Genomic DNA, 22580 nt, shown 5'->3' with positions numbered 1-22580 from the left:
GAAGTAAGATCTACAAATGACCATGAAATAAAATATACATAGCCCATTTTCATTTTTATACCCATTTTTAAACAATTCACACTATAAAAGCCTATGAATTAAATATATTTAGTAAAAGCATCCAAATAGAAAATGAATGTTTTAAATTCCCTTTGTTTTAGACATTGAAAAGATAAGTAGTGTAGCCATAAGTGTTCTCAGTTTGTTATTTTAGTATCATTTATCAAAGTACTAGTTTTTAGTTCAAAAAAATTCTTTTTTTAAAACTTAAGATTTCAACACAGCATTTACTCTAAAGTATATTTTCAATTAAAATGCATTTATTATTTATATATTCTTAATAACTTTTAACATGTTTGAGAAACTATTTTCAGCATGGTTTCAAAGCAGTATGATCATGTTCAATGCTGATGTTAAGTATAGAATTGAAAATAATAATTTCTAATCTTTTTAATAGAAACGTATCTAATAAATCCTAAATAAAGTAGCTAGTAATACAATATACGTAAGTAGGCTTGACTTGTGAAACTGACTTGGAGCCTAGTGGTTCTCAAACTTTCATCACAATTCATTCACTTTCTCTTTCTCTGTGGCTCATCCTTAAGACCTGGGACAATATAGAGAACTACCTCCAGGCAGTAAATGCAGTTACTATTAGGGCATAAAGAGCACTGGTGGCCTCCAGTGTCTCCTCTCTTTCCAGGCTGCTCTGTCCTATTTGCCTTTTTGTTTTAAAAATGAAAGGACTATGAAACAGCAAAAAGATAATGTTTCTTAAAATATTATAAGGCAAAGAAATGAGATGAATTTTTCATCTACTAATTTGGTATTTTTTAAAACCTGTATAGTTCTACCAAATATTAATATGTAATTTAACTTGTTACTCTTATAGAATTATAGTAACAAATCACCAGAAAGAATGCACACTTCCTTCCATGTTTTAGCAGTTCTATCAGATTTAAATATGACTTCTGTTTATCTAGCAGAAATCATGTTCTACTGTGGAACCACCTACCCCTGCAAAGCACACAACTGTTAAAATGTAAATTGCCCAACTATTTTTAGCTGTTGCTGAAAAAAAAATCCTGTCTTCGGGAATAATGATTTGAGGCATTGTGTTCATTTTGTTTATCAAGCAGCTATTCAGCCTCCAGTGGGTCCAAGTGCTTATGCAAGCAAAAGCTTTTAAGAATGCCTGCAGCTGCAATCCAACCTTCCAGGTAGGCTGCAGGTTCAGAGCACAGCTGCCCTAGGCTGCATAAAACTCAGATCCATCTGGAAGTGAATTTCAAAGAGGATTTCAAATTTGAGTTTTCATGTATCATACAGAAGAGAAGGCGGGGGAAGAACATACGAAAGAAGGAAGGCAAACAACCAAAAAGATGATATCTCTAATTCAGCCTTAATAAAAAATAAAAAGCTCAGACTCATGCTGCTCCTTCTAGATTACTACTTGCCAAGCCGGATATTCCATTCAATGTATACTTGGATGAGCTGTGACTCACCCAGCAGCACCTGCGCCCATGTGTTAAGTACTGCCAAATAAAAGGCCAACATCCATTTACACAACAAAGAGATGTACCCTACAAGGCATGCGGCCTCAATCCAAAAGCCCCACTCCCCATTTGTTCTAAGCAAAGGGAGAGGAAGAAAATCTCCCCTTCTCACACCAGGGATTTTTAAATTGTAGGTGGATTTATGATGTAGGTTCATTTACAAATACTTTTACTCTTTAAGAGAATAAAGTATATTTAACAGCGCAAACACCCCGACAGCATCAGATTATCATGGCCATTAATGATTGTTCACCAAACCTTTCCAACCTTTTTATTCTCATGAAGCTCTTTATTCTCAAAGGATACATTTTTGAGCAAAGAGGGATCAACAAACTAGTTTCTCGAAAGCTTTCCTGATGCTAGGCTGAAGTTAGGAAAGGCTTAATGAAGGCTTTAAAATCCACAAGAGATTCACAATGAACATCTGACTTGGTGATTTATGCATATTAATAACCTCAGTCCTACTGAGGCAAGCTGAGCCGAACATGTCCGTCGAATCCTAATGTCTTTAGCTCCATTGGGATTATTACAAATGTAAATTTCTAAGATTCTCAGCTATTAATCTCTGTCTGTCCTCCTGTTCAGCAACATAATGACTAATTAAACATCAAAAGACCTGTACAGGAGATCCTCTTTGACAGCTACGGGCCTAGTCCTCTTCCCAAGAGGGGAATTCAAATGACAGGGACACGGAGTGAAAGCATATGAGTAAGCTACAAATCATTGCAGAGAAATCTAAAAACCTAACACTGAATTCGGATTTAACTCAATGATTCTGTGAAGCAGAGAACGATTACTATGTGAAGTATGCCTACTGACACCAACTGAATGTATCCTGACAGTCTGCAGATACTGAATACCTGAAATTAATTTGCTTACCACAAAGTCAAAAAAATAAAAAGAAGTGGTACTTACAGAAGAAGGCAAACCAGGAGGTACCTTTCTGACTTTCTTTGCTTGCAAAGGATCTGTACATGGGAAACAGTATATTTCATCAGTATTTATTTCAGAAAAGTTCAGACTTCAAATGAGCAGGAAAGAATTTTCCCCCCTAGTACCTTCCTCGTTTTCCAGGATTTACGAATAAGTAAGGGAATAGAGGGACAGAAGCTCCATTCTTCCTAACCAGTTCTAGTGTAAAACAAGTACTCCTAATGAAGTGATGTACTCTGAAATACATATCCTGTAAGTCTGGGAAGATGACAGCAAACAAAGTAAAACAAGAGAGAAAATAACAAACCAATAAGTATGTTTGAGAAAAGGGAATAATATTTCTTAAGTACCTATTATGTACAAGGCTCCATACTAGGCACTTTACATTATTATCTCAGTTTCATCTGCAGATGGGCATTTGGTGCAACAGGTCAGTTTAATAATATGACTCCTTAAGAGAGACACAAATCTAATGTTCATATCACACTGAGAATTAGGTTTAAAAGCATATTAAATAGACTAAAAGCTAATGCTATGCTACAAATTATTATGTTAAAAATTTGAAATATTTAATAACTGAAAAGTTAAGGTTATACTAATATCTGAGATATGTTACATAAACTATTAAACACAAGCATTGTCATATATGATATCATCCTATAAGTATTCTACAAGAATATTTCCTGTAACAATATGTGGTTAAAATGGAAACTTCAGCACTAATTTCTATATAATTTATTCTTGGATGTTAATATTTATTTCCAAGAAACAATTAAAGTATATTTCTTTCTAAGATACAGATATTTATTAAAGGATAACATGAATATTTTCATATGCCTTACCCAGCCTCACTTGGTACTATTTGTAAAATTTAAAATTTACTACTTGTTTGTTTTATTGTAAAATATGGGTGTTAAATGCAGCCTTCCAATCATACACAAATAATGGATCAAATTCAGGATCTCTCAGATGGGTTTGCTATTAAGAAGAGAAAACACATAAGAAGGCTAACATTAATTACAATGCTTTTGAAAACTATAAAAGTTAGAACTGAAAAAATGGTATTTTCCTGGGTCATAAATGATATGACAGTAAAACATGCAATTGTTTAAGAAAGAATGAAATTCATTTAAATTAGGGCTGGGATTCTTTATAGTAAATATACCAGGAGGCTGCAAAGCTAAAAAAGCAACTTCATAAGTAATATGTGGAAAAATTATATACAGTAAAGAGAGAAAAAAACACTCATTAGCATCTGGTTCCTACCAAGAGGCAGCTTATATTTCCTTCAAATAAAAGTGCCAAAGATAAACAACATCTGGCATACTCTTTATTTATAACACTTACCAGCAAAATTTTTGTTCTTTGGGAGGCTTTTTCTAAAACCCAATTCTTCACAACTAATACAGTATCCCTTGAGCAAAAGACACAGTCCATATATATAAAGAGAGTCAACTGAACTGTTCCTATAAATCTAGAGCCCATCACTCTACTTTGGGATAACTAGCAGTAGAATACATTGCTCTTTAGATTAGGTCAGTTTTTTCTCTGCCCTGGGGATGGAAATTTTTCTTTTATATTTTTAATCTAATCATTAGTTGCCATTATACAATTACATACATAAATGTTGGATTTAAAATCATGAATTTAGAATACAGACTTCACTTTTGGGAGGTTTCAAAGTATAATAGTTAAGAGAGTAAGCTGATTGGATTTAAATTTCAGCTCCATCATATAGCAGCTGTGTGAGCTTGGACAAGTTACTTTACTTCTTTGAACTTCAGTTATTTACAATAACTTCCTGGACCTGTTGCAATAAAGGGAATACAGAAAGATGCTCACGGCAGTACCTAACAGAAAGTGACACAATAAATTTTAGCCATTATTATTAGGTTTATATTAAAATTTGTGGCAAAACTATTATCAATTGTTAAGTTAGTGTTTTGCAGAATGTTGATTTTCTAAAGCATCTAAATATCTTGAAAAGATGCTAAAATTGGTATAGATTATCTCTGAAATCCTTCCAGAGATTTTATGAGTAACTGCAATACCAAGAGAGAGTATCTAAGACTGAGAAATAACAACGAAGAGTAGAATGGATAATAATTTACTAGATGGTATTTACACAGGAGATGAGTGGGCTTCCTTGAATACCAAGCTTTGGCTAAGTTGCTTACTTTCCTGCATATTGGTTCCTCATTTGTAACACGTGAAGTGTAAGTCGCTCAGTCCGCCTCTGCGACCCCATGGACTATAGAGTCTATGGAATTCTCCAGGCCAGAATACTGGAGTGGGTAGCCTTTCCCTTCTTCAGGGGATCTTCCCAACCTAGGGACTGAATCCAGATGTCCTGCATTGCAGGCAGATTCTTTACCAGCTTAGCCACAAAGGAAAGCCCATGTAACATGAGGTTAATATTATAACTTACCAGAATTTTTATATAGTATGTATAACACTGTACCTGGCATAAAAGAGAGAATCCATAGTATCTAATATCATAATCAAAATAAAAATGAATACACAAGCCTTAATTTCTGGGAAGCTTGAGTTTTATGAAATCAACTCCCTCCCCTCCCCCTCAATATTCCAGTAGCTCATTTCCTCTCTGAACTGTTAGTAACAGTATACTAGCCCATATTAGTGCTTTTTGTCACAGTGTGTGCTCACACAGCATTCTAACAAGATGTTTTTCTAGAGTGACACTGACACATCTAGAGTCAAAAGCATGTTTTTACCCTGACTAGCTGATTTGGCAGGAAACAAAAGTGGAGGTGGAGAAAAGATACTATATCTTACCACTCCCTTAATAAGTATATTGGTCTATATCACAGGGGCTTGTTCCAACAGCACAAATACTCAATCACCTATAAGGAGAGGTGGGCATATCTAACCAGAGATCTCTATGACTAATATGACAATCCATCACTGTGTCCTTTTATACCCTCAAGCATACTCTAGACTCAGGCTAGGAATATTTTACCAAATTTTGGGTGCCTGTGTGCTAAGTCGCTCCAGTCGTGTCCGACTCTTTGCGACACTATGAATTGTAGCCCGCCAGGCTCCTCGTCCATGGGATTCTCCAGGGAAGAATAACAGAGTGGGTTGCCATGCTCTTCTCCAGAAGATCTTCCCGATAGAGGGCTCAAACCCATGTCTCTTATGTCTCCTGCATGGGTAGACAGATTCTTTACCACTAGTGCCACCTGGGGAAGCCCCTGACAGGTAGATATACAAATTAGAAGCATAACAAGTATTTGTGGAATAAACAGCTAGGACCTATTTTCTTTTGGTCGACTATGTTTATTTTAGAGGGTGGCCTATCCTCAATATAAACATGCTTTACAGTTTCAATTTTCTCATATAAAGGATTCTAAGAATAATCCAAAATTCCCACATTTAAACATTGACTGGATAGGGTGTCAGAGTACATCTGAGGCTTGCTGTTAGCAGCAACATGAAACAGACTGGCCTGGTTAGGCTACACACAAGACATGAAGGAAAGAAGTAAGGAAAATGAGAGGTGTATGCTTGATAGTTATTGAGTTGCCTTTTGAGGTAGTGTTTTGGAACCAGAGAGAGAAAATGGTTGTACAGCATTGGGAATATACTAAATGTCACTGAACTGTATACTTTAATAAGGATAATTTTATGTTAATTTTACCTCGATTTTTAAAAAAATTGAGGAATAGATGCAATGAATATGCAAAGAACATTGGACTTGGAGTCAGAAAGTCTACATAAACCACCTACTAGGTGTATGAATATATCCTCCTTTGAGCCTCAGTTTTGTGTTAAAGCCTGTATTATGCCCACTGCCTAGTAGGACTGCTATATGAATGAAATGAGAATGTATATTATAAAACCATTTTGCAGACTGTTCAGCATTATATCAGCTGTAGTCAAGAATAAGGTATTAATATTAGTACATGATATTTTTACTACAAGAGGGAAAACTAGTCCCATTTTTAAAGCTCCATTTCCCACTATTCAGTTCCTCTTAAGGTGATGACCAAATAAAAATATTAAGTTGTTTATGAAGTATATACTATTTTATGCAAGGGCTTCCCTGGTGGCTTAGACGGTAAAGCATCTGCCTGCAATGCAGGAGACCCGGGTTCGATTCCTGCATTGGGAAGATCCCCTGGAGAAGGAAATGGCAACCCACTCCAGCACTCTTGCCTGAAAAATCCCATAGACGGAGGAGCCTGATAGGCTACAGTCCATGGGGTCGCAAAGAGTTGGACAAGACTGAGCGACTTCACTCCACTTCACTTTATGCAAATAAGCCCTAATATCATCATGACACCCAAGAAATCAAATTCCTTCTAATTAGAAGTGTAGCCAGAAGCATAAACTAATGGGTGATGGTGGGGAAGAAACATTTTTAAAATGGGGTTTGTTGTGTCATACACTTACCAAGTGCTGCAGAGTCATGGAGTGGTCTTCTCCTGGAACTTGTGGCAGAAAATGAGTAGTAGGGTGTCCCAGGTTTTCCTGAAGAAGAGAGTTGTGCTGGGCTTCCAAGCCCTAGATCTTGTCTCAGGAGACTAGACTATAAAACAAGGCCAAGGAAACGAGTTACCTTCTCATTGATTATGGACCCAAATCTGAAAATGACATCACTTTCAAAATATTTATGGTAACTTGAACAATGCTTTGAATTTAGGAAGTATCTAAGTACTTGTTTGAGTTTTATTAGTTTAAACCTGTGTTTTCTCTTTTTGCCCATCCTCATGTCCTCATGTTGCCTGCTTTTTAGAAATTATGTAGATTCATACAATCTTAGAGTTGCAAGAATATATTAGTTGGTATGTAGTTCCACTCTTTTATAAAAATAATTATTATTTATCTGGCTATGTTGGGTCTTAGTTGCATCATGTGGGATCTTTTGTTGTAGGACACAAATTCTCTAGTTGTGTCATAAGAACCTAGTTGCTCAGTGCCATGCAGGATCTTAGTTACCCGACCTGGGATTGAAACTGTTGTCTCCTGCACTGCAAGATGGATTCTTAATCATGGGACCACCAGGGAAATCCCCTGTAGTTCCACTCTAATCATTAAGATCATTTTTGAAAAATGTCCACCCAGTCTTTGCTTGAATGCTTTCATGAGCACACAAGGGAGTCAATTCTGTTCTTTTTTCCATTTCTTTTTTCTTTATGGAGAGCTCTCATTGTTTAAAAGAGTACCAATATTTTCAAGACTAGCCCATTCCTGTTTTCATCAACTGTGTCTCATGGCATAGTTTGAATGTCCTCCCCACCATCCCTGACACAGACCTCCAAATTTATTTTCCATTTGTCAAAGTCTCTTGGAAAAGGGAATGGAGAACAATGCTCCAGATGTAGTCTTATTAATGCACAGGAGTTTCTGAGACTACATTTAAACAACACATTTGTGCTACCAAGCTCATATTGAGAGGTTAAGAGAGATCACACCCTGTTACTCTTTATTATACAAGTTGCTATTAAGTAACGTCCCTCCAATCGTTTCCTTGTTCAGTGTGTGTGTTCTCTGGTTCCAAGTGCAAGACTTAACATTTATTTCTAATAAAATCCATCTTGCTATATTTGATCCATAATAACCATCTGTCCAGGACGACAAGGCTGAGGAGAGAGCTCTAACATATGCCACAGAGACATCATGACACTCTATTGAGTACCGCACTGAAATCCCGTGATTTAGCAGCCCTGATCTGCTAACCAACTGACCCTATCATAGAGTAAACGATGTCAATGTAGCAGAATTTGTTTTCAAGCTTTCTGGAAGCTGAGGGAAAAAGAAGACCTCAACTGGAAAGCCTGTTAGATGCACTTGAGAAGAGGTTCTCAAATGAAAACAATTGTGATTTCAGTAACATATTTAGTATTCTCCTACCCCATATTTAATAACCTTTACAGTTATCACCACACTCTGGTGGCTGTCATCCTGGCTACTGAGTATCATAAAGGCACAGAGAAATAAACCTCAGCTCTGGTGAGAAAGAATCAGTAGAACTTTATAACACTAGTCATTTTTCATTTTCAGTTTATCATGCTACTTAATAATTTTAAATAATATTTATGTTTCAGCTTAAAACTCTAAGGTGGAATTAATATAACATAAAATTAACCATTATATTTCCAACCAGTGACATTTAGTACATTCTTAATATTGTGCAACCATCACCATCTAGTTCCAGAACACTTCATCACCCCAAAAGGCAATTCCATACCCATTCAACAGTCATTTCCATTCCTCCCTTTTTTTCTCGAGCCCCTGACAACAACTAATTCACTTCTGTCTCTCTGGACTTAACTTATTTTGAATATTTCAAATAAATGGAATAATGCAGTATGTGACCTTTTGTGTCTAGCTTCTCTCAGTATAACGTTTTGGAAGTTCATCTTGTTGTAGCATGTATCAGAACTTCATCCCTTTGTATAGATATACTGTAATTTGTTTATGCATTTATCCACTGATGGAACATTTTGGTTTTATCCAGCTTCAGACTATTGTGAATAGAGTTGCTATGAACATTTGTGTGCAAGTATTTATTTGAGTAACTCTTTTCAATTCTTTTGGGTAGACACAAGAGCGGAATTGCTGGGTCACACAGTAAATCTATGTCTAACTTTTAGAGAAACTGCCAAACTACTTGTTTTAATTCTATTCAGATTTTGCTGTTTCTTCAGTTTTCCTGTTGTACATATTTCTAGGAATTTGTCCATTTCATCTAGAGTGTCTAATTTTTTAGCATATAATTGTTCACTGTATTTTTAAAATCCCTTTTATTTTTGTAAGATTAGTAGTAACGCCTCTATTTTCATTTCTGATTTTTGTAATTAGACTCTTTTTTTCATAGTCAATTCAGCTAAAGATCTGTAAATTTTGTTGATCTTTTCAGAGAACCAACTTTTGATTTTGTTGGTTCTATAGTTTTCCTATTCTGTGTTTTTAAAAGTTTCTGCTCTAATCTTTACTACTTCCTTCCTCCTCCTAGTTCTGGGTTTGGTTTTCTTTTTATATGTTCTTACAGTATAAGTTAGATTACTGGTTTAAGATATTTCTTCTTTTAAATGTAGGCATTTACAACTATAAACTTTCTTCTGATCACTGCATCTCATGTTTTGCTATATATTCTCTTTTCATTTTTCAGTTTTTTTTTTTTTTTTTAAAGAAAAAAGCCTATTCAACAATGCTGGGGTACACATGAAGTAACCAGTGTACTAAATGAGCCAAAGATCACAGAATTTTTTCAGAAATGTTTATAGTTAAGAAGACAACTTTTTCAGACTTCTCAAAAGGTAAGTGATTCTTTGAATGGAGTTGATATCTTCTAAGAGAAAAACTGAGGAAAGGAGAGTTTCAAACAACAGATAATATGATGTGTATATGAAAAAACTGCATAATATCAATGTAATTACTTAGAATTAATCACAAAAAATTTCAACAGATACAAGGTTCAATAGATTAGGAAAGAAAGGTGTTGACTAACACGCACAAAGGAGAAATAGTTCCCCTTAAGATAACTATCTCTAGGAGAAATGACAAAAATGAGGAAACAATAAATATAAATGTAAATAACACATGCATCCTTTCTATTTCTGTAACAAATCATTAGAAATGGATCTGCTGATTATGTTATTTGTGTGAGAACAGTGTGACCCAGGAATCATCAAGTCTCCTGTATGTATTATACTAAAATTTCCACTGTCACATCTGTTTTGTGTTTGTTTTTTTTGCCTGTGCTAGGCACATTCAACATTCCTCAAATAGCAATCAGAATATGGCTAGAATATGCTAGATAGAACATATTATTACCATATGTTTTAGGGCAGGGGTCATGTACCTTGAATTTTTTCTTTTAAGAAATCACTAGTCTTTTAATAGGATGTTCTCTGTTCACTAAACTGACTTTCATGATACAATGTTTTAAGGTGCCTGGTATATTTATTGCTTCATTTGTGTTTTCTAATGCAGAAGGTACATATGAAACTGGTCGCTGCATCCACATAAACAAGTAAATACGTGAGAGGAGATGGGTATTCATATGTCACTCAACAATGTTCCTTTCAATATTTCCCTGGCATATAAATTCTAATGGGCATATAAAATGATGATGATTAATACCATGGTCAACAAACCACGGCCTACAGGTCAAATAGGACCTGTTGGAAAATACTTTTATTGGGACACAGTCTCACTCATTTATTTATGTATTTGTTATAGTGTTTTTGTGCTACAATGGAAGAGTTGAGTAGTTGCAACAGAGAATGTAAGGTCTGGAAAGTCTAAATTATTTACTATGTAGTCCTTCTCAGGACTTCTCATAGCTTCCTTGGTGGCTCAGAGGTTAAAGTGTCTGCCTCCTATGCGGGAAACCCGGGTTCGATCCCTGGGTGGGGAAGATCCCCTGGAGAAGGAAATGGCAACCCACTCCAGTATTCTTGCCTGGAGAATCCCACAGGTGGAGGAGGCTGGTAGGCTACAGTCCAGGGGGTCACAAAGAGTCAGACACGACTGAGTGACTTTGCTTTCGTTTTCCTTCTCAGAAAATAATAATAGACTCCTATGCAATGTATTGATAGAGAAACAAAGGACTGTGTTTGGAGCATGGTAAAGAAGTCTGTGTGCTTAAGTTGTAAGATAACAATAGGTACTTACAGGTGAATGAAATGTAGCCAGTGAGTTATTTCTTCCAAGAATTCCATTAAGAGTCATAATAAAGACCAAAAGAAGCATGCTGCTACTGCTGCTGCTAAGTTGCTTCAGTCGTAGCTAAGTTGCTTCAGTCGTGTCTGACTCTGTGCGACCCCATAGACGGCAGCCCACTAGGCTCCTCTGTCTCTGGGATTCTCCAGGCAAGAATACTGGAGTGGGTTGCCATTTCCTTCTCCAATGCATGAAAGTGAAAGTGAATGTGAAGTCGCTTAGTCATGCCCTACTCTTAGTGACCCCATGGACTGCAGCCCACCAGGCTCCTCCATCCATGGGATTTTCCAGGCAAGAGTACTGGAGTGGGTTGCCATTGCCTTCTCCGAAAAGAGGCACAACTTAATCTAAAAGGTGAACAGGAAATGTATTTCTTATATTCCTAAAAGTAAAAGTCTCTAAAAACTCAGATGTCCTGGAAGCAGCACGGGCTTTGGAGTTAGGTACCTGAGTTCAAATCCTCACTATAAGATTCTGGGCAAATTATGTAACATTAATGCATCTGCTTTGTTTTCTATATATGGTTATATTACTAACTAGTTCAGAGGGTTACTGGAGAAGTAAGTAAGGCTTAAGTAAAAGTAAGTGGCATGGTTGTAGCCCCTTGTGAAAAATAAAAACTCAATTTCATTTTTTCTTTCCCCATAGGTTACCATATTCTAAGTATCATAAAAGAATGAAAATAAGACGAAGGGCATTTTTTGTTGTTTCCTGGGTACAAAGTAAGGAAACCTCAGCTGCCCTGAATCCAAGATGGCTGAGTTATAACTCTCAATGGTGAAGGTAAGATAGGATGTTGGAAAAAGAAGAGAGAATAAACAAGCCCTCAGAGAAACAGCTGACAATTAGAGGCTAAATCCAAAGAGGAAAGTGACAGATTTAAACTGTATCAACCTAGATCAAGAATAAGCAGAGAAATGCCAACTTATTCTCAGAATGATTCAGCAGAAGTATGTATGTTTATGTGCACAAACCCACATACAGCTTACAGACCAACAAATATAGGCACATATTGAGTGAAAAAAAGCAATGCGTGTGCACTAATATGGTGAAATGTTAAATGATGAAACTTGATTAATAGTACACGGATATTCATTGTACTATTCTAGTATCTTTTCCATGGGTCTATAATCTTTCAAAAAACTGGGGGAAAATCAGACTAAATATCAAGGGTACACTCAGTTCTGTTCAGTTCAGTCGCTCAGTCGTGTCCGACTCTTTGCGACCCCATGAATCACAGCACGCCAGGCCTCCCTGTCCATCACTAACTCCTGGAGTTCACTCAGACTCATGTCGATCAAGTAGTGATGCCATCCAGTCTAGCATATTATCAAATATACCATCTCAGATAATATTTACTGGAACTGTATTAAGCATTACATAGAGATATTATACAGAGGGCAAGAAGTAGGACCCAATTTGAATCTAGTTCTGTTGAAGAGGCTCTTTCCTCAGTACAACAAAATTTCTACAGTAGTCTAGGAGTCCAATTACCATTTTTAAAGGTAACTTGAAAAAATGTTAAGTGACATATAAATGAATTTGTGAATTACAATCCTAAAGTTGAGTTACGTATAAAATACATACTGTAGATTTTTGTACATATGCATGAAATAAAGGAAGAAAAAGAACAAATTTTTTTTTTAGGGAAAAAAGTTTACTTGTTACCAATTTTACTGATGATATACTTTTCTCCTTCCTCTTAGACAAATCTGGAGATGTGGTTAGGAAATACCCTATCTTCTTTTTCTCCAGTTAATATAATTTCAAGAAAGCCACAGAAGTTGTTCACCCTGCTGTCCTCCACCCAGTTGTCCTAATCACAGAAATAACCAGTTCTCCTGTTTTATCTGTATCATGATCAAAATGATTAGGCAAAGTAAATGAAGGAGAAATTGTTTCTTCTTAAGAACACAAGATGATATTTCATCTTGCCAACTAAAATGAAATGTTTAGCACTGTAAGAAACACAAAAGAAGTTTAAGACAAGGTTTTCTCTCCAAGGACTTGATATACTAACTAAACCATATATTTTTTTTTCCTTTGATTCTTTAAACATTTTGGTAAAACTAAACTGCACATAATAATCTATTGAATTTTTCCTAAAATAAAATTACATATCAGCTCATACTATTGATTTTTCTGCCTGCCTATAACAAATGAGAAGCATTATTGATCTTGTCCTGGAGGTATCTCAGGCAAAAAGAATACCCAAGTATCCCAGAGGATATACAACCAGACAAAGCAGCTTTATTCTGCTGTCTTATGCAAGGCAGAATTAGTATTCTGAAATAGCACTGCACTAAATTTCTTAACACATGCTTCAAGAAAAAGAATCTTTTTCATAGTCATCTAGAAACTACATCTGTGAAAAATCAATCTAATTACCAAGGAATAATTAATACAGGGTTATTCCTGAAACACTAAGATAGCCTAGATTATTATCATAAAAACCTACAGTAAGTTTCATTTTAAATTACATATGACATTCTTTTAGCCTAAATAAAAACTCCCATTTCTTTACATGGAACTTTAGTAGCCTGTGCAGTATTTTTTAAGTTCCCTCTTCCTCTTCATGTGCGTGAGAAACTTGGGACTCTAAAATGTGAACCTGAAAAGACTATTTAGTGTTCTTCATAGTGATCAGATGGAAGTTCACCTGCAGTACAGGAGACCTGGGTTGAATCCCTGGGTCGGGAAGATTCCCTGGAGAAGACAATGGCTACCCACTCCAGTATTCTTGCCTGGAGAATTCAGTGGACAGAGGAGCCTGGTGGACTACTACAGTCCATGGGGTTGCAAAGAGTTGGACATGACTAACTAACAACAACACCACACTTCATAGTGATACTGACCAAAAATGTAAAGAAGAGGTATAAAGCAGTGGGCAAGGCCAGCATCATTTACTAATGCAACTTCTTTGTAATTACATCGGAACATACTGTGAATGCAATTTAATAGGACCACAGGAAAACATAATATATGAAAATGGTACTGATAAGTAGCCAGGAGGCTTCAAAATCACACTGTAATAATTTGGATACTCTGTACTCTTAAGAGGGAAGAATCTGAAATCTTGATAAACATAGACTTCCTTCCTCAAAACTACTTTTTACCATTAAATGGCTTAGTCCAAATGCTGTACTACATATATTTTCACATCTATTCACAATCAGATTAAATAAGCCTCATTTTATGATTAAAAATTTGAAGCACTAACTTAACAATAATTTGCTTTCTAGAAAAGTAAGATGGGAGTATCTAATGTTGTAGTTACATATGTCAAAAAATTTAAATATTTAATATGGACTCTTGGAACCTCTGCTCTTTGTTCATTCTACAGTACTTCTTTCATGCCTATATTACACCCCTGAAATAGTATTCAGTTTTAATACATTATGTATTAAAAGCAAGCAGCTGTTCCCAAATTCACCCTTTTGAGAGGGGCCATGTTAAAGACACAGAAAGATATAAAACAAAAATCATGATAAAACAGAATATATAAATTGTTGAAATTTCCCAGATAATTTTTTTTTTTTGGACTGTGTTATGTGGCTTGCAGGATCTTAGTTCCCGACCAGGGATCGAACCTGTGTACTCGGCACTGAAAGCAAAGAGTTCTAACCAATGGACCTTCACGGAATTCCCTAAGATGAATTTTTTAGACTATACTATGCGCTTCTTTTGTTACTCAGAAATAAAGAAACAAAACTGTTTTAAAAGCAGAATTAGTACAGTATTGTTATATTTGCAATTGTTCTTTTAATTTAGAAACATCACAGTACATTTCAGCTGTGAGTCCATTTGAAGTTTCAGAGACAGGACAACTCAAGAGTGACAAAGTAGCGTCTTACCTCATGTCATAACCAAATCAAAGTGAAGAGGAACTCAGCAAAATGTAAGTGCTGGGCTTTAATAATGTATCAGTCTTCTGTTAACTTTCTACAAATGATTTAAAGAAGGGCTGTAATAAAACTCGAATTTGGAAAACACCGACATTTGTGAAATAATTGTATTATGATGCAAATTCATTTACATTGAAATTCCAGGGGTATGTTAGCAATTATCAGCAAGTTGTTAAAGAATTCTATCCTGAGAATCTCATTAGATAGCAATGCAAACTACAGTTGTTATCATTCCGAGAACAAAGGGATCTTGAATGAGTAATCAATAGCAACTGGCAGAAAATGAGACATTAATTATGATCCTCTCTAGTGTTTTGTCTAAGACAGGATTTCATTAAATGCTTTGTGCAACCTGAATAGTTCCAAGTCATTACCAACATTTTGGACAATATATTAATTGGGGGAGGGAGCAGGAGGGGTGTACAAGGAAACAAAGTAAAAGAAAACCCGAGATGCTTCTACTTCTTTCCTGGGTCAATAAAAACACAGCAGTCACCACTAGCCAACTGTTATGCTCATTCTTTTACAAGTTCCAAATCTTATAAACTCAACATGGTCTCTTGAAAATTTAATTATCATTTTCGATACTTAAAGCGTCGTGCAGGTTTGATAGGATAATGACAGTCATCCATCAAACGCATCCTGCCAACACAATCAGCCCAATCTTTTTGCCTTAAAAAGAGAAAAAAGAAAGAAGAGAAGAAGCTACCTATATACTATTAAGTTACTAAAACATGGCAACCTTAGCAGTTTAAGTTTCTTAATCTTCTTTAATTATCAGTAAACAAAAGGAAAATTTACCATCTTAATATTTCATTTTCACAATTTTTTTTTCCTCTGAAGTTTTCTCCTGAGTCCTGCATCAGCTGACAGATAACAAAGAAGGAAGATCTGGGAGGTAGACTGATAAAGGCCTACCAGAAATAAAAGAACTATTTAAAAGCTATTTTAATACATTCAGTATTTAAATAATTGTAAATGTGAAATAAGGATGACTTTCTTTTACGATTTTACAGGTTCCCATAAAGAGACCCCCCCCTCCTTTCAAAAAACGCTATTAGGGATGTCCTGAAGGCAGACTCTCAGGACGTTAGTAGTGAGCATACTCTGAGCAAGTCTTCGTCTAAGTGAGCAGCTTTTCCAACTGTCTGAATCTAGAAACTTCCTTGATAAATAGGGCCCTTTGGAAGACTTCCTATAAAGATACCAGTATGCCTTTGGGCCTTTTCTTTCATGAACACAAAGGAGGCAGCTATGTGAGATGCTAGCTAACATTAGAAGAACAAGATAGAAGGAAATATCATTTCTCTCTTGCTTCTGTGGAAATGGTGTTATGTCATCCTAAGATTTTCAGCAGACTTCTAACACTCTGAAGCCACTCTTCTTTCCCTTTAATGTTAGGCTTTCATATCCAGTAAATAAGTGCACCCTCTTCCCCATCCCATGTATTTCCAAGTATACAATTAAGAGTAACACAAAACCCAATAAAGCACTAAGCTATTGGTTAGGTATATAATATTTTTTGATCTAAAACATTCTATACTGGACATCTTTTTAAAAATTAAAACTTTCTGTTTTGGAATTTTCAAATATAAACAAAATTAGAAGAAAAAAAATATAATGAACCATTCTTTATATATCTTTTACCCAGTTTCAACAACTTTCAGCATTCTACTGTTTCTGTTTCATTTATTCTACTTCCTCTAAGTTACAACCCCCAAACTGACAACAATCCCTTACTATCATATAATACCCAGCCTGTGCTCACCTCTTTCTTCACTTTTTCCCCCAGGATAGTGTCTAATCTTTAGCCGTATTTAACAGATTCCTTTCTACTGAAATAAGTTTACAAAACAATAAAATGATTTTTTGAAACAATATTCTGAAACAGCACCATATTCTGAGTAGCACCAAAAATTAGGAAGTTTTATGGCAGGAATAGAAACAAAGAGAACAATGACTTTTCCCTCTGCCAAGTTACCTCTACATAATCTAACTCTCTGTGGCCTTTTAACAGAAGCAGGAAATTAAAACTGCCTACTGTTCATACTTCAGGATAAGACATTCCTCCCACAAAACAGTTTACTTTACCTCTGTTCCAAACAACTCACAAAGCCCAGCTCACCCTGAAGGCACCTGATGGCTTTTTACCTTCACCAATATGCTCTTTCCTGGATTACAGGATTTTGATTCAAACATTTTTTGATTGCCTACTGTGTGCCAGCCACTGTGCATGCCCCTTTCACATATTCGTTCATTAGTGAATCTTCTCCTGAATAGCTTCAACAGTTCATCCATCAGCCACTTTTATGTCTTAACATTCCTATTTCCAAGAATCTTCCATCACCATCAAATATCCACTCCTGAAAAGGTGTTGGTGTGAGGAACCACTTGACTTCTAAAATCTTTAAGTTCAATATTCAGTTCTGACATAACCTATTCTTAGAGCACCATCACTTCCCTATTACTTACAGAACCTGTAAAACATTTATAAACAAAAACCTCAGTTAACAAGAGTTGAGAAATGAGACGGGAGGGCTCTCACAATCTGTGATGATAACAGAACCCAAGAGGAAGAAGAAAGATTCTTCTTTCCTAACAAGGACTCAGCCAATGAAAAGCCATGAACTCTTGTTTACTTTTAGCCCTCCCAATTTCCTTTTCTCCCTCTATAAAAGCATTTTCCTTCCCTGCTGTGGAAGACTTGCATACAGCTAACCATGGTTACAGACCCTGAACTACAGTTCTTTGCTGATCCCAAATAAATCCATCTTTGTTGGAGAAATATGTGGTACTTTATTTGTTTTGGGCCAACATTTTGATGGCCCATGAAGGATCACAAAAGACCTCCAAAGACTCTGGGGCTGATAAGTGAACAGGTGTGGTACCCACAACTGAATCCATTGTGATCATTTTCTTGCTGACCCTGAGGTCTGAAGGTATGTCTTTCTCCTGGATCCATGTTCTCACCCTCTTTGTGTTTGAAGGTCTCCTGGCTTTATCTGGGATCTATTTTAAGGTTTTATTTTTCTGGTTAAGGCTTTGCTCTATATATGAGTACTTGTTTGGCACTTCAGTCTGATTTTGAGAACAGACTGATTCAACCAAAGCTGCCTGAGAAGCCATCCAACCACTGCTTTGGTAACAGGAGCTGCTTCACTGAAACCACATCAGTTCAGCCACTGGCCCCTTCCTATGAGCGCACAATTGTACTCATCTCATATGCTAGTAAACTAATGCTCAAAATTCTCCAAGCCAGGCTTCAGCATTACGTGAACTGTGAACTTCCAGATGTTCAAGCTGGTTTTAGAAAAGGCAGAGGAACCAGAGATCAAATTGCCAACATCTGCTGGATCATGGAAAAACCAAGAGAGTTCCAGAAAACCATCTATTTCTGCTTTACTGACTATGCCAAAGCCTTTGACTGTGTGGATCACAATCAACTGTGGAAAATTCTGAAAGAGATGGGAATACCAGACCACCTACCTGCCTCTTGAGAAACCTATATGCAGGTCAGGAAGCAACAGTTAGAACTGGACATGGAACAACAGACTGGTTCCAAATAGGAAAAGGAGTACGTCAAGGCTGTATATTGTCACCTTGCTTATTTAACTTATTTGCAGAGTACATCATGAGAAACACTGGGCTGGATGAAGCACAAGCTGGAATCAAGATTGCAGGGAGAAATTATCAATAACCTCAGATATGCAGATGACACCACCCTTATGGTAGAAAGCGAAGAAGAACTAAAAAGCCTCTTGATGAAAGTGAAAGAGGAGAGCGAAAAAGTTGGCTTAAAGCTCAACATTCAGAAAACTAAGATCATGTCATCCGGTCCCATCACTTCATGGCAAATAGATGGGAAAACAGTGGAAACAGTGGCTGACTTTATTTTTTGGGGCTCCAAAATCACTGCAGAGGGTGACTGCAGCCATGAAACTATAAGACGCTTACTCCTTGGAAGGAAAGTTATGACCAACCTAGACAGCATATTCAAAAGCAGAGACATTACTGTCAACAAAGGCCCGTCTAGGCAAGGCTATGGTTTTTCCAGTGGTCATGTATGGATGTGAGAGTTGGACTATAAAGAAAGCTGACTGCCAAAGAATTGATGCTTTTGAACTGTGGTGTTGGAGAAGACTCTTGAGAGTCCCTTGGACTGCAGGAGATCCAACCAGTCCATTCTATAGGAAATCAGTCCTGGGTGTTCATTGGAAGGACTGATGTTGAAGCTGAAACTCCAATACTTTGGTCACCTGATGTGAACAGCTGACTCATTTGAAGAGATCCTGATGCTGGGAAAGATTGAGGGGAGAAGAAGGGGACGATAGATGGTGAGATGGTTGGATGGCATCACCGACTCAATGGACATGAGTTTGGGTAAACCCTGGGAGTTGGTGACAGACAGGGAGGCCTGGCGTGTTGCAATTCATGGGGTCGCAAAGAGTCAGACACAACTGAGTGACACGACTGAGTGACTGAACTGACTGACTGACTGGCTGGGCTCCTCCAGGACAAAGCTGTTTCCTTAGAACTGGATGATGTAAGTTTGCTTGGTGTTTGGGCAGTGTGAAAATTATTCTTTTACGTTACAGAAAAACCTGAGGAATGGGATCCTGGTTATTTAAATATTTTTATAATATTTAGATTACCACCTCCTCTTAAAAGAAGTCCAGAGATTTTATGTTTAAAAACCCGCCTCAGGCACATTTTAAACTAAATGGACCAATATGACCAAATGTAATTGTTATTATGGAAAACATATGAAATTCCCAACTTTAATTTCCTTAAAACTGAATTTGAAAACAGCTCAAAAATTTTGAGAACTGAGTGGAATACCTATTTTAATTGGTATTCTGAGGCTTCCCACTATGATCATAAGTCTGAAATTGCCTCTCTGCAAAATAAGATTTTAAAGTAATATTTGTCAAATTTCCCTTTTTCTTAGAAACTTTCCCTATTCCCTTTTCTTCTGAACTTGTCAGAACTTATCCCTTTAAAATTAAGCCTTCTGAGGTCCAGAGGCTAATTTCTTATATTCCCTGGACCAAAGCTGAATTGGGAGCCACCACCAATTACTTTTCCAAAGTAACTAAAGATCTTCACAGGTTTGCAGAGAAATTTAATATAGTCAATCAAACTTATCAACCTGGTTTCTCTAATTTATATCAGCTAGTTTTTATACTTGTCACTGAAGGCCAGACTCAGTACTGAAAATTGTTAATTGGGAACATCTTAAAAGGTCTCTGGAATTACAAAAGGTCTCTGGAAGTCCAGGTCACTAACTCATTTATTGAATCATCAGGCTAAGGCAATCTCTAAGCGACTTCATCAAGCAATTCCTGGGGCTTTTCCAAATCCTGTTGATAAGAATAAAATTCAGATTTGTACACAAAAATATGATGAACCTCTTTATGACCATTATAATTGACTTCAAATTGTTTAAAAAGAAAATTCTGGTTTTCCTTCATATGTTGATTCTACCTAGGGAGCTTTTAACTCTAAAACAGGCTAAACCAGGACCTTTTCCTTCTACTAAAAGAGACCAGAATAGAATGGGAAACTATCTCCACTCTAGATTTAGATAATCTGATAAAAACCAGCTCTCTTGCACTTTAGACAAACCACATAAAAGGAAAACCAACAAAATTCCTGATCTTCAAGTGTAGCAAATCAAAATTCCTAAATAAAAGAAAAGCCCTCCTAGTTTTTGTTATTATTATAAAAAGGAAGAACACTGAAAAAGACGTTAAGTACTTTTAGCACCTTTAGCTCTCTAATGAGCTTTTCCAACATCCTGCCAATTCTCAATGGGAGGAACTACAGGGGTTTTCTCCAATTCTCCCCTCTAATCATCTTGGGAGAAATGTTTCTCAATATTTGGGCTGAATCTCTTCCAGTACTGACACTAGAGCCACACTCTCAGTGCTCAACTCAACTACTATAAAGCAGCCTGTGCTTCAGAATACTGACACAGTTCAAACAGCGAGGCTCTCCAGTGAACCTCAAGAGTTCCTGTCTCTCAACCTATTCCCATTTGTTTAGGCCCAACAGACAGAGTTACATGCTCTTACCTGGCCTTGTACTTTAGCCTAGCACAGAGTTGCCAATATTTGTAATGATAGCAGATATGTGTTCAGAGTACCTCATGATTTTCAAATGCAGAAGCAACATGGCTTTCTTACTTTCAGCAGAAATAACATTTAAAATATCCCCTAGGTTTAGGGATTATTGGATGCAATGGTTTTACCTCCACTTTAGTTTCAATAAGATTATGGGGCATTCTAAACTGGATTTGCTGGAAGCTGAGGGAAATCACCTTGCTGATATTTCCAAAAGAAATGCTGCCCTCAAAGGCACCAGCAGAAGCCAGATCTCTGTTATGGTTCAAAGGGATACTCCCCCAAGTGAGTTAGGAGTTCAGAAAAACCTCAGAAAAACTGGTTAGGAGAACTCAACAAATGGCCTCAGAAAAGGAAAAACAAGTTTAGAAATTCAGTAATTGTTAGTCTGATAAAAAGAGAAAGCTCTGATTTGGACCAAAAAACAACCCAGTCCTAGTGGAGAATCTATTAATAAAATTCCCATTCCTTACCACTTTACATGCATTAAGTCAGTCTACTGACAAAATGATAGCATTCCTGAATCAATACTGGTAGGGAAATTAGAACATGTATTGAAATAAAATCACATAGATGAATGTTGGTAGTAATTTCTGGTCTCCAACCTCAGAGGGATCATCAATGCCACTTGGAAAGCTTTTCACTTGTCACTAGAACGCTCATGGAATTAGAAGAAAATTTTAAAGTCTTTTATTTCAATCAAACAACAGATGCTCTAATCCTTCTAGCTTAAAATTTTCAGTAAAGCAAATGTCTAGCTTCTGCTTAAATACAGCCACTGAGAGGGAAGTCATTATTTACCAAGGCTGAATATTCCATCCTCTATGACTGGGTTCTTTGGTAGCTCAGATGGTCAAGAATCTGCCTGCAAGGCAGGAGATCCAGGTTCAATCCCTGGCTCAGGAAGATCCCCTGGAGAAGGGAATGGCTACCCACCCCAGCATTCTTGCCTGGAGAATTAGATAGACAGAGGAGCCTGGCGGGCTACAGTCCATTGGTTTGCAAAGAGTCAGACAGGATTGAGCAAGTTTCATTTCATTTCATTCTAGGAGAACATTCCTTCTCATACTAAGTTAAAATCAGAATTACTTTGTCCAAAGTTTTAACCTTAAAAGTTACAGAACAAGCCAAATTATGCTCAAATATCTGAAGATGCTTTTCAGATTACGGGTGTCCTCTCTTAAAACTAAATAGCCTTCTGTCCTTCAATCATTCTATATGCTAGAGTTGCAAGTTACTTTAATATTTGCAAATTCTTCTCTGAATAGAGTGTTTACTTATGCCTATTTAGAAATAATTTGCTCAGAATGGTATACAATATCAACTTCCTTGTTCCAAATATGTTCTAGTAATTTAGCCTAAAGCTAAGG

General features: G+C 36.6%; 1 protein-coding gene across 5 annotated transcripts in view; it reads right to left on the bottom strand.

The window, feature by feature from the left end:
• Positions 1-22580, bottom strand: part of TCF12 (transcription factor 12) — a 394295-nt gene that overhangs the window by 78034 nt on the left and 293681 nt on the right. For all 5 annotated transcript variants that reach the window (XM_040226604.1, XM_040226606.1, XM_040226602.1 and 2 more), the window contains 2 exons: positions 6906-7041; positions 2472-2524 (listed from right to left, as the gene is read on the bottom strand). In XM_040226604.1, coding sequence (XP_040082538.1) covers positions 2472-2524; positions 6906-7041 — 189 coding nt within the window. The remainder of the gene's footprint in view (positions 1-2471; positions 2525-6905; positions 7042-22580) is intronic.

This window comes from Oryx dammah, unplaced genomic scaffold, assembly GCF_014754425.2.
Source record: "Oryx dammah isolate SB20612 unplaced genomic scaffold, SCBI_Odam_1.1 HiC_scaffold_26, whole genome shotgun sequence".
Lineage (NCBI taxonomy): Eukaryota > Metazoa > Chordata > Mammalia > Artiodactyla > Bovidae > Oryx > Oryx dammah.
This window is presented reverse-complemented; position numbering and strand designations above follow the sequence as displayed.